The 12,642-nt window shown below is 48.9% G+C and overlaps 2 protein-coding genes across 6 annotated transcripts in view; one reads left to right on the plus strand and one right to left on the minus strand.

The window, feature by feature from the left end:
* Nucleotides 1–3,456: 3,456 nt before the first annotated feature.
* Jmjd4 (jumonji domain containing 4) lies at nt 3,457–9,263 on the minus strand. 3 transcript variants are annotated; one of them, XM_029483436.2, is made up of 6 exons: nt 8,806–9,263; nt 8,478–8,643; nt 5,875–6,009; nt 5,457–5,736; nt 4,423–4,569; nt 3,457–4,195 (listed from the first exon to the last, which is right to left on the minus strand). In XM_029483436.2, the coding sequence occupies exons 1-6, from the start codon at nt 9,074–9,076 to the stop codon at nt 3,896–3,898; spliced, it is 1,299 nt and encodes a 432-aa protein (XP_029339296.1). In that variant the 5' UTR covers nt 9,077–9,263; the 3' UTR covers nt 3,457–3,895. The 3 variants fall into 3 exon arrangements, with proteins under 3 accessions (XP_029339296.1, XP_021031739.1, XP_021031738.1); XM_021176080.3 differs by having other exon boundaries at nt 5,457–5,688; nt 8,806–9,262; XM_021176079.3 differs by having other exon boundaries at nt 5,457–5,724; nt 8,806–9,262.
* Nucleotides 9,264–9,293: 30 nt separating this feature from the next.
* Nucleotides 9,294–12,642, plus strand: part of Snap47 (synaptosome associated protein 47) — a 46,391-nt gene continuing 43,042 nt past the window's right edge. For 2 of the 3 annotated variants that reach the window (XM_029483437.2, XM_021176083.3), the window contains exon 1: nt 9,316–9,405. The gene's annotated coding sequence lies outside the window, so the exon portion shown is untranslated. Of the gene's footprint in view, nt 9,406–12,642 lie in introns of all 3 variants that reach the window. The other variant, XM_021176082.3, reaches the window with a different exon arrangement.

The following is a 12,642-nucleotide window of genomic DNA, read 5'->3' on the forward strand; positions in this document are numbered from 1 at the left end:
CTGCACAAACATCATGACCAAGAAGCAAGTTGGGGAGGAATGGGTTTATTCAGCTTACACTTCCACACTGTTGTTCATCACCAAAGGAAGTCAGGACTGGAACTCAAAGCACGTCAGGAGTCAGGAGCTGATGCTGAGGCCATGGAGGGATATTTCTCACTGGCTTGCTCAGCTTGTTATAGAACCCAAGACTACCAGCCCAGAGATGGTCCCACCCACAAGGGGCCCTTGGTCACTAATTGAAAAAAACGCCTTACAGCTGGATCTCATGGAGGCATTTCCCCAACTGAAGCTCCTTTCTCTGTGATAACTCCAGCCTGTGTCAAATTGACACACAAAACCAGCCAGTACAATTTATAAATCTAACATGCAGATTTGCAAACTTGTGCCTATATAATGGGAATTCTGGCAGTGCTGCAGAGTACAGGGACTTCTCCTTGGGAGTTAAGATTGGACACTTGGGAGGCACCTATGTGTGGGTGAGTAGTAGGTGCTGGGACAGGGACTGATGCAGCTGGGTATGGAGGGTAACTGCTGCCTGTCAGGTTGCGTTGGTTGTCTCCTCCTGTTGCAGTTCCTCAGAGGCATTTGGTAGAAAGGCTGCCACCACTTGGGAATTTCCCACACAAGCACTGGCAGATGGTGCCCGTGTGAGGAATAGCTAGCTAGGTCTGGTTTATGGGTGAGTCAGTCACCAGGTATGACTGGAATGTAGCTACATACTCTTCCCCCTTTGCAAGGCCTGCATGCAGAAATCGCTTGCATAATTCCAGCCACACAGAGGTCATTGTCTAAGCTTGCATACACCAACTGACAAGACAGAACCTGACTTCATACACTTGGTCCGGTGTGGGTCTAAGGAGATGACTCATTACTCTCCTGCCATGCCTTGTGAATTCCAATAGTGAGAAACAAGAGAAAGATGTGAAAGCTTCCTGGCCCATTTCCTCAGCAAGAGGAGACTTGCCCTTCTATTGCAGGACTTAAGTTTCCTCTCTGTCCCATTCGCTTTCCTCCATCACATCATTCCTGTGTCAATCTGCCAAATTAGTTTGTTTCCCACAGCCAAGAAGCAGCTGGGTTTGTTTGCTTGTTCTTTGAGATCAGGTCTCCCTGAATAGCTCTGGTGTCCTGGAGTTCAATGAGAGACCCTGTCTGAAAAAATAAGGTGGAAGACACCCAACAATGACACTATTTGTGTGGTTTCAGTCCTCCGAGAACATGGATAATTGTGTGTGTACATTTGTTGTTTTCACAACAGGGTTTTTTGGTGTTTCCCTGGCTGGACTATAACTGTTCTAAGCTTATCATTACACTAAAACCATGTAACTTTCATGAAAATAAAGGCATGCATTTTTCTTGAAAGGCTTTCCAGAGTTTAGGGTTGCGCTGGCACTCTGTACCCTCCCAAGTGCTGGGATTACAGGTGTATGCACAGGTTATTTAAAAAAAGACTTATGTGAGTACACTGTAACTGTCTTCAGAGACATCAGAAGAGATCATTGGATCCCATTACAGATGGTTGTGAACCACCATGTGGTTGCTGGGAATTGAACTCAGGACCTCTGGAAAAGCAGTCAGTGCTCTTAACTGCTGACCCATTTCTCCAGCTCAGGTTATTGATCTTTTATAAACCAACTTTTGGTTTCACTGCTATTCTCTATTTCAAAGACTTGTGCTGGTTATTTCCATTTACTGTGTAGGTTCTATTTTTTTGGTTATTGATCCAAGACGCTTGTCTTAGTCCTGCCAGTTTATCATTTTCCCTCTAGGTAAGGCTTTAGCTGTCTTACAGATAGTTTGTATATTGTCACTTCATTTCTGGTATTCTCCTGTGTATTTTCTAATGTTGCTCTTGATTTTTTATTTTACCCTCCCATAATCTGTATCTACACTTGAGTTCTCCAACTATTTAATTGCAGGCTTAGCCAGGCATAGTGGCATGTGTGCATCATCCTCCCACTGGGAAGGATGGGGAGAGAGGATTCCCTGAATCCTAGGATGTTAGTTTTTCTTAATTCTGCCAGTCTAGAGTAAGGGAGGTAAATTAAGTTGCTGGCCCACTTGAGTGAAGTGTCTCCACATAGGAAAGGAACCAGGGCCCCAGATACAACCACCCTGAGCAAGCTTATCTACCTGGCCATGTTTGAGGACTCCCTAAGATAATGCTGGAATAGGCTCTGAAATAGAAGGTGCTGCCATTATTTAGCTGGCAAAGGGCTTGAAGGTCTTAGTAAATAATTCTCTTCCCACTGACTCTCCATCTAACACCAAGTGCCATCCTCCTCGCTAGTGATCTCCCGCAGCTCCCTAGTGGTCCCAACCAAGAGAGCTGCTCCTTGTGGCAGGCAGGGCGGAAAGATAGGTGTCCCTGCCCCTACCCACATGCTTACACTTAGTCTGTAGAGGACCTGCAGCTCACAGGGTGAATTAGCTACCCTGCAGCACAGCACACCACCAGCTGTGCCTTGTAAGATGCAGCTCTCTCAGCCTCACATGGCTCCTCTGAAATGTTCCCAGGCCTTACCCAGAAGGGTTTCTTAGGGACGACAGGGTGTGTCACTGGCATGAGGTCCTGTATAAGAACCCTACAAAGATTGTGGCCAATTCTACTTATAATTTCCTTCTTCCTATAAGGCCTCAGCTCAGACCTTGAAGGCTGTAGGTTTAGACAATTGTCTGCAAAGATGTTCACAAGTTCAGCATTATTTAGAGCTGTGTCTCATTCTGGTGGTCTATGCTGCAGTCCAGAGTAAACAGCAGGCTCTCACAGAGGCCTGTCCTCAGCCACAACCCCTACTTCTAGAAACAGCACAGAGAACATGGTGGTGTGCAGACACCAGTCATGTGGATGCATGGAGGCCATGAAGCAATTGTTTGTCTCCAACATGCATAGATAGTGAGCACAGCCAACAGAGAAAGCACTGACTTATCCAGGGTCAGCCTGAGACTGGGTCTATCTGTCTCTTCCACAGGGCTCCCTATACTTCTGCAGATGAGCTAGCATAGGAGGCCAGGCCTTGAAGGACTGCCGTGGAGAAGAATGCTATTGCTCCCTAGTTCTGTACAATCATCTCTATCCTGGGGACTTGGATGGACCAGAACCTGGGTTTTTCAGCCACTTAGTACTGTGCCTCTAGCCACTGGCAAATGACACCCAGCTTAAGAACTCCCCCTTCAGGCTAGAGAGATGGTTCAGCAGTTAAGAGCACTGACTGCTCTTCCAGAGGTCCTGAGTTCAAAATCCCAGCAACCACATGGTGGCTGACAACCATCTGTAATAAGATCTGACGCCCTGTTCTGGAGTGTCTGAAAACAGCTACAGGGTACTCACATATAATAAATAAATACCTTATAAAACAAGGAACTCCCCCTTCAGCTTTTCATACACTGATTAATTCCTCCTAATTCAGTTGGAGTCTGGAGCTCCTAGGACAGAACTAGAGGATGAGAGTCTTGAAGGGCAACTGCATACATACATACATACATACATACATACATACATACAAACATACATACATATACATCTATGTTCCAGGTTACACAGGGATACCTCTGAGGTAGGCAAATCGGATGTCCATCACTCAGGAGTCCTAGGATAACTACAAGAGGCTGAGAGGTTCCAAAGAAACCTGGTTTCATGACCACTACTCAATTCACATTCTTGGCAGGCTTGCTAGAGGCTAGATGGGTGAACATCTCTCTAGCCTCCAAGAGTTAAATTCCCATTTTGGCTGGACCTTCCTCAAGGTCCACCCTCTGCAAGTACTGCACTGGCACAGGCTTGGGGCACATCCTATTCCTCAGGAATGTAGCCTGAATTTCCAGAAGGGCCCTGGGCCCTTCTGAAGAAGCTGCTCTCCAGAATTCTTCCTGCATCTTGTGCTACAGCATACTAAAGGGCCTCTGCAGCAGTCACTGCGTCCTCCAGCTGCTGAAGCAACTCTTTTGGCTGTGGTGAGAATGCGCTGGTGTCCAATCTCTGAAAGTCAGGATTCACAACCACAGAGGCCAGCACATCTGCAAGGCGACCAATATCAAATGCAGCCTGCTGTAGGCCCAGGCCTAGGCTCTGGCTGTCCCCTGAATCCCCCTTCAGTCCTTGCTCCAGGACAAGGAGCCTCTTCTCAGCGATGACTTTGAGGAAATGGTAAAATTCTTCAAAATTGATCCCTGTGCAGGACTTCATGATGACCTGAACCAAGAGGAAAGGGAAAGTAAGCCCTGGGGCCACATCCAGACTCAGGCTGCTTTGGTATGTAAAGACCCCTCCCACACATTCAGGGGTCAGGGGCTAAGAGGGGACCCAGAGACAAAGGTTCAAAGCCAGGAGAATTGCCAGTAGGGTCTGCGTCATGGAGCCTGGCCCTGGCATCTGTGCTGGCCCCAAGGCTGACTCAATATGATCAGGTTGCTTCCCACCTGGCAGTGGTGGTGCCAGTCAGGCATGGAGTCCTTCCATTCTCCGACCTCATGCTGCACAGCCTGGAGCTCTTGCTGCAGGAAGTGCCACATGTTTGGCAGGTTGCAGCCATTGACCCAGTTGTGGTTAATAGAGATGGTGTCATCCTGGAGGGTAGAAGATAAGCTGGTCCGTGAGGCGGCAGCAGGCCTCACCATGGGCAAGCAAACCAAGTCCCACCCCACGCCCATGCCCACCAGGCTCAGTGCTTAAGGTGGGTGTAATAGCTTCAGTGTCAGCTTGACACCACCTAGATCACCTGAGAAGATAATCTTTTTTTTTTTTTTTCCGAGACAGGGTTTCTCTGTATAGCTCTGGCTGTCCTGGAACTCACTCTGTAGACCAGGCTAGCCTCGAACTCATAATGAGTAATTGTCTACATGCCTGTGGACATGTCTGTGGGGAGACTGTCTTAGCTGATGTGGGAAAACCTACCTCATTGTGTGTAGTACCATTCCCTAGGCAGAAGATCCTAAACCGTGTAAGTCTAGAGAAACTGGGTGGAGCAGTAAGTCAGGGAGTCAATCTTCACGCACTCATCCCTCTAATCGTCACCACGGATGCCATGTGACCATAGTCATTTTCAAGTTCCTGCCTTGACTTCCCCACAATGAAAAACCGTAACCTGGAATAAACCCTTTTCTCCCCTAAGTTGCTGTTCATTAGAGTACTTTATCACAGCAATGAAGAATAGTCGGCAAAGGTAGAAAACAGACTCTCAGATACTATAGCAGGAAGTGTGGATCCCATCTTATGAATGGCTAACACACTGGGATGAGGGAAAGAACTTCATAGGCCATGGCAGGAGCCAGGTTAACATAGGGCAAGGGGATACGTTCTCAATAGTCTCATTTGTGGCTTCTGTACCTTATATCCAGCCTTCACAGAGGATTAATACTGCCCTCTTTAATGATACAGAGGCAGCTAGAGTGGGAAAGGCGGGGAGGGAGAGGGAGGGAGCATGGCAGAAGCAAGGTCACGTGCACAGTCTTACCAGGTTGTACACTTGATGGTGCCACCCGCTGGGCACAAACACCATCTCACCAGGCTCCTGTATGACTTCAATGGGAAGGCTGTGGTGCTGGATCCTGGGATACAGGTGGGTGTCCAGGAGCTCGGTGGAAGTCACATCATAGGTCAGGCTACCGTGGCAGTCCCGGAGGGCTTCCTCCTCGCCTGGCGGGAAGAACAACCATTTCTTCTTCCCACAGATGTTGACTGACCAGCTGAAGGAGCGGAAGATGTCTGCATGGAAGGGAGACCTACAGCAAGGGCTTTTGGTTTGTGTCATGTGGAGTTCTGCAGGGAGCCTGTTTACTTATTTATTTTTGATAGGACTCTAGGCAAATACCCCAGATAGCCACACCTCCCATCTCACCTTCACCAGGTACCCGTGTCCCTTCTGTTCTTACCAGGTGCCCCTGGGGCCTGCATAGACAAAGCGATAGTCATCCACATTGAGGACGTCCCAGAACTCATTCAGCCAGTCTGACGAGAAGTACACGGGCAGGGTGAATATGTCTTCCAAGTCATTCACTAAGGAGTCTCTGTGGAGAGCACAGGAATCCACTCTTTACCCCACCCAAGCACGTGCACCCCCATCTAAGAGGGCCACCTAAGATCACCCAGTCTTAGTGGACTTTCTCAGTTCAGAATGCTGAAGATGACTCTGGGGACACCCCAGCTTAACCACCCCACTTAGGCAGTAGTCACTGAGCCTCGGAACACATGGTGAGTATCAGTTCAGGGAGCTACAGGCCTCCCCCTTTTCTTCACCAACACTTCAGAGCCTAATGGTACCTGGCAACTCCAGGCTGCAGCCCCAAGTGTGAGAGTCTCAAAACCCATCAATGGGCCTCCAAATGATGGATTACACTAACACCATCCTTAAGGGAGATTCTGGGGAAAACTTCTAGATTCATCTGCCTATAACTCCCAACAAAAGACAGAGATGGCCAGAACCCTAGTAGCAACAAATTATCTGTAGATCCCCAACATCAGGAACCTTTGCCTTTGCACGTGTAGCAAACTCATTCATCTTTTAAATTCTCAGGTATGGCTTCCTCTGTGGCCTCCTGATTATGCAATGCTACACCTTCTGCCCTTTCTGGCTTCAGGTTCTAGACAAAAGCACAGTCAAACACTGTAATTCAAATGGACAATTTTCTAGCATAAATATGCCAGTGTAATACTTGGTAAATACTTATACCAGCAGCATCAAAGCAAGCAAACAAAAAGGACCAAAAAAAAAAAAAAGTTTACCTAAAATTCCAATACACACAAGAGTATTAGGGCCTGTGTTAAGGTCTGCTCTGTTGCTATGTATTGTGATGCTAAGGTCTGTACCCTAAGGTCTAGACCTATGAGTGAATTCTCAGTTACCAGCTCTGGTTGTGCAAACCTTGTTCCTTAATTTAAAACTATTGATTAAATAAAAATGGCTACAGCCAATTACTGGAGAAATTAGAGGTAGGCAGGGGTGGGAGGGTTTAGTTACCTGGTTGAGCATGAGAGAAAAGGAAAGAACGAGGAGGTGAGGAGAAGGCGCCATGAGAGATGGCCCATGAGCATATGGCCGGGGGAAACATCACACACTTGGGGAACATCACTAGGGGTGTAGCCAGGCCACAGTTAGAAAAGTGGAACAGGAGTTACCCCCAGCAATTGTCAAAGCTAAATAAAAAACCACAGTCTGAGTATCATTTATTTGTACACTAGTCAGGGATAAGCTTAAATTGGTTGTACTACAGGCCTGTGAGTCTGTTTCTGCCACGATGAGATCCAGGACATGTGTCTGGTCACACTTTACCCAGCTCCTGCTCTGGGCCCACAGAAGTAGCATGGCAGGGTAGCTGGAAGCTGGTGTTTCTCTTGCATCTGGTCAGTTATGGGAACTGCAGGGGCCTGAATTCCATCCCACTCTACAGCTCGGAGCCTCACTGCGCACACAAATGATACAGGAATTCAACTGTTCATTGGTTCACTCAATATTACACTGTGCCTTTTGCTGGGGGTCTGAGTACAATGGTCTGTGCTTGTGAAAGGGATGTCAGGTAGAGGAAAACACACAGTGGCAGGGTCACCATGGAAAAGGGTAGTGCTCTTTCCAAAGTGAGCATCATGTGAGCTGGGTCTTAGGGACAGCCCAAACTCCAGAGATGTAGGGAGCACCTCGGCTTACGATGGCCTTACATACGGACATGTCCAAGCTGAAAATACCATAAATGTCAAAACATTCTAACAGCATGTGTTTATATGCTCTGTGCCTAAGTGCATGACCACGGTAGCTTAGCAACAGAGCACACTGTAAAGGTGTGATCATTTTAGTAGATCCGGGGGTTTAGACGGAGGTTATGGCTTCTTGACTCTGTCCATCATTGAGAGAGAAGGGTGGGAGACGAACAGACCATATATGGCTAGCCTGGGAAAACACCATAATTCAAATTTTGAAGTAGTTTCTACTGAATGCAATGCATTCTTGCTCCAGCACGACGTCAAAAATCTCCTAAGTAAAGCTGTTACAAGATGTGTAAAGAAAAGTGGAAGCTGATAAGGGAGGGTACTGAGTGTCTCTTTAAAGAGTAAAGGGGTTTCCAAAGTGGGACAAGAGTGGTTGTGGAAAGGTCACTTGTCCCTTTAGAGAGCTTAGAATGGCCCAGGGGATGGCAAGAATCCCCAGAGCAATCGTAGAAGGAATAAGCCTGCTCTCAGTGGGGTCGCAGAGAGGACAGCCCCAGAGGATCTGAGAGATACCAGCTCAAACATACAGAAGAGGAAGGAGACAACAGGCCACCTGTACCCATACAAGATGTACGAAAGACTTAGCTTCCCCACAATAGTCTACCTGGCTCGCTATGTTGATCTCCCCACATCCTCTCATCAGTTCTGTGATACACATTAGAACTCTGTTGTAGAGGTAGCCCCTCTGAGTGCAGCGGGCGTGCTCCAACTGGACTGGCTGCACTAGCTGCTTAGAGTAAGTGCCCAATGGCCATGCGCCGTCCTGTCTTATTACCTGCACAGATGCCAGTCCTTGAGGTAGAGGCAGCCCCGTGGAGCGGAGTAACCCCCTTGGATGTAGTCCTTCCAGTAACTGATATAGTCGCGGAAGGACATGTGCTCCTTTGGGTTTGAATTGTATTCTCGCACTCCACAGTTGGCAACCGGTACAACCGCGTCTCCTGCAGCGAGAGAGTCAGCACAGAAATGGCAGAGTCATACACGTAGTTCACCATCTTGGGCTCCGGCCACCCTCTGGGCGAATTATCCAGATTCCATTAGTCTGTCCGGCCCCGGCCGCCCAACCATGTCGGGGTCTATACCTCCCGTCTGCGCCCTCCTACCATACTTCTGCTGCAGATACTCGAAGTCAGGCTTTCCCTCCGAGGTCACCCAGCGCCGCCTGCTGCCCCAGCCCTCGGTGAAGGCGCTAGAAAACACGCAGGGCAGGTTAGGCAGCAGGAAGCCCTTCACGAAGTCAGCATAGGAGAAGGTGTCCGGGGTCTGAATAAAGGTCACGCCGCTGGGTGTGGGGCCGCCACCGCCGCCGCTAGGGACTGGGTCTCGGAGGCCCCGGTAGTACCGCTCGGCAAAAGTGCGTGTCTCCCGATCCATCCACCGGGGAGCCTGACCCCAGAGGCCCAGTCCCGCTTCTCACTACACCCCAAATGGGGACCGGAGGTTGAGAAACCCCCTAAAATCAGATCGGAGTAGTAACCATCGAGAAAGAGCCCGGAACGAAAAGCCACAGGTGCGACGTTCCAGCAGGAACGCGGGCCTTGGGGCTCCCAGGGTGTGCGCGTGCGCGCCTACGCGGCCCCGCCCTCTCGCGCAGGCGTACAAGCGCTCGCCGAGTGGCTGACTGCTCCCCAGCTGCTGGCGTCTCTGTCTGGTGGTCCAGTGGAGCGTGCCATTGCGTCTTCGGCGTGCTCCTCTTGCCTCAGGTGAGCTGCTACCGCGCAGCTAGCCAGTACCGGAGCCCGCCACCGACACAGGAGATGAACATCAGTCTCAAACCTCAAAGGATGACTGGGTCCTGAGAGGATGCTGGGGCGCGGAGCGGGCGGTCAGGATCCGCGGGGGGTGGGGCGGCGGGGTGGGGGTGGGGCGGCGGGTGGGGGTGGGGCGGCGGGGTGGGGGTGGGGGTGGGGGAGATGTTCCCCAGTGTCTTGGATAGATTGTGGAGGAACCTTTTAAAAGATTGTGATGTTTTCTTAGAAATAGAACGAGGAAAAATTAAAAGGAGAAAATGAGCTTTTTGGGCGGGGGGGAGATGCTGAGGTTCAGGTAGAGAAGTACGTATGCATTGGGAAGAGGGGAAGGATAGAAACGAGGCGGAGGAGGGTTGTTTGGCCTAACTCGCCTATTGTGGCCTTCACCGTGACGCTTGTGATCCGTCTGGAGCTGTGTTGCTGCTAGGTCATGGTAGAGATGACAGCTCATAGAGAAATTAAAGTGACGAGAAACATCGATGCCAGGACTCGCGGTGCACGCCTATAATCCCAATATTGGGGATGCTGAATCGGAAAGGTTCCGAGGTTCTAAGCCAACATGAACCACAGATCATGACTTAGCTCCAAAAGAAAAAAAAGCCAGGTTACAATAACAACAACAATAAAACCCCAACGCACCCAGAATTCCATTCACGTGTAATCACTAACTCTGGTATTGAGCCAGTTTTTTCCAGGTATGCATGTGTTTATACATTTTATCCCTGTTACACCCCCCCTTCCCTCTTTTCCTGCATTGGCAGCATGTTATATTTAGAAACACCATTTTAGATTTTTTTTTTTTAATCTCCTCCTTGGCCTACAATTCTTAAAATTCCTGGACGGGTTGAGCTGATAAATGCCATTTTTTCATGCTAATGAGTCCAACACCATCCAACAGCCAGTAGGGTAGATTCCAGATGGAGTGGCTCACTGAAAGACCTGAGTAGGATCAGAGGGTGGGGACTTTGAGCCCAGCCCTCAGCTTCTAGGGCTAAAGGTTGAGTGGGTCATCAGTGGTCAGCGTCTCTTCAGTCATGTCCACAGCATGAAATGTCCACAACATCCCTAGAAGACCCATTCAGAGGATCCTATGTGCTTAGGGAGGTAAGGACTGGTTCTTCTTAGACTTGGCCTCTTGCTTCTTTTTATACCCCGTGTAAGGTCTTAATAGTAAATAGAAGTTGGTGGTTTTTTTTGAGTAATACGAGCTTCTAGGAGAACTCCAAACCAAGGAGGACCTTTGGAACCCTGCTTTCTAGGTGCTGGCCATCAGAGAGGTACTACAACCTGGGCTTGCCTCTGCACCAGTGTAGGGACATCTTGGGAGACAGAACCCCACCCTTGGGACCTAATGTGATCTTGAGGCAGACATTTGTCAGAGCTGAACTGAATTAAGGACATTCTTCCTCTGGTGTTCACTGATGAGGACCCTTTTAGGGTCCCAGAATCCTGTACTGTCTAGGACATGAGAGTAGAGGTAAAATACGTAGTTTGTTTTGTTTTCTGGGAAAGTATGAAACCCAATTAGGAATCACTTCTTTGCTTGAGTATCTAAGACCAGTGTCCACGAGCAAGAAAGAGGTTAGGGCCAGCAAGTATATATGCTCTCAAGAGCTCTGGGGCAACCTAGCCTGTGGCACTGTAATGGGAACATGAGTCCTTGTGCCCTGTGTAGTTAGTGCTGTAATCCTGGTCTTCACATGATAGCTGGCCTCTGGGTGTTAGTAACAGAGCCGATTATGTGAGGCCTGGCGAGAGGCCCGAAACCCAGGTGTGTGCCCATGAAGTTGCCTCTCCTACCTCCAGCTGGGAAGTGCTGGTGATGCACATCCCTAGCCCACACAGACCTATGGAAACTGCGCATCCTGGGCAGAGCCACCCCAGAAGAAAACAGGAAAGGATCGGAGTTGGCACCCTGGGGAGGGGAGGTGGAAACACTGCATGGTCTCATTTCTCTCTCTGAATTTCTAGAGCATACCCTGCAGCTAGGCTGTGGTGTTTGCTCGAAACATCCTCAGACAGCATGCCTGAGCCTCCCAGGGTGGGGATGGGAACTTCTGAGGGAGTGGAAAGAGGGTCTGCTACAGAGCAGGAGGACAGGTAATGGAAAAAGCCAGTCTTGCCGCCCCCGCTCGGACACACTGCCCCACTGTTCTCCCACTCAGCCTTGTAATGGGAAGGTGTGCAAAACGTTGCGTCTTCTGTTACTTTGGAAATTAACTAAAAATAGGCTGTTTACTTGCTATTGAGTTTTACTCAAGGGCACATGTGTGGTGGAAATGCTGAAAGAGACCCATTATGCCAATCGCAGTGTGTTAGGAGTCACAGTGACGTGGGCCTATTCCCCAAGAACGTCATTTATGTGAATTTGCTTGACACCCAGGGGTTGCCTGACATGACTCTCTTACACAGGGTCCTCTCAGGGCTAACTACTCTGTACCTGTCCTGGGGAAGGCAAGTTACAACCTTACAAAGGCAGATACCACACAGAGAGTTCAGGAACTGAGGATCTCTGGAGGGCCCATTCACTGGGTGTACACTGGGTGTCCATGCAGTGTACACAAGACTCGATTCTGGGCAGGTAACCTTTGGTGCACATGTTGAGTTACATTGGGAAGCTCTCAGGTCTGGAGTGCTGTGGTGGGCACTAGGAAGGGTAAAGGTGCTCTTTAAGTAGAAGCTTTAAGGTAGAAAAACAATTCAGAGACAGGACAGTGAGGAGCCTTGAGATGGCTCTAAGGGAGGGGGCAGCAGAGTGAAGCTCAGAGCCCATTAGAGTGAGCAGAGTTGGACTTGAACCGAGCCAAGCTAAAAGTGAAAAAAGAAAATGGAGCTTTATTCAGTGTGGCCACATTGGAAGAGGTACAAAGAGATCTGATGAACCAAGTCCTGAAGTGAGATTAAATAGAAGGCCAAAGATTTGCATACTTGAGCAGTACAGGTGTGGCTACACACGCTGTTAATCCATCCTTGTCTGGACTTTAGTCTCCTTCTGTGAGGTGGTCTAACAAGTTGTTAAAATTATGTGAAATCAAAAAAAAAAAAAAAAAAAACCAGCTGGGTGGTGGCAGCAAGCTTTCTTTGCACTATGGCATCTTGCTGGCCACCTCCAAAGAAAATCTTTTTGCTTATATTTCTGGTGCTCCGTTGATTATATCTGAAATTTCATTAGAAATGTGAAGATGAGCC

This window comes from Mus caroli, unplaced genomic scaffold (assembly GCF_978045245.1).
Source record: "Mus caroli unplaced genomic scaffold, Mus_caroli_1 scaffold_13, whole genome shotgun sequence".
Taxonomy (NCBI): Eukaryota; Metazoa; Chordata; class Mammalia; order Rodentia; family Muridae; genus Mus; species Mus caroli.

Excerpts from the sequence above, each read along its gene's own strand:
- Jmjd4 (XM_029483436.2), bottom strand. The coding sequence starts at position 9,076 with ATGGATCGGGAGACACGCACTTTTGCCGAGCGGTACTACCGGGGCCTC. Across the intron at positions 6,010-8,477 it reads AAGGACTGGCATCTGTGCAG|AGACTCCTTAGTGAATGACT; the intron begins GTAATAAGACAG and ends TGCTCTCCACAG. Across the intron at positions 4,570-5,456 it reads ACCATCAAGTGTACAACCTG|GATGACACCATCTCTATTAA; the intron begins GTAAGACTGTGC and ends TCTACCCTCCAG.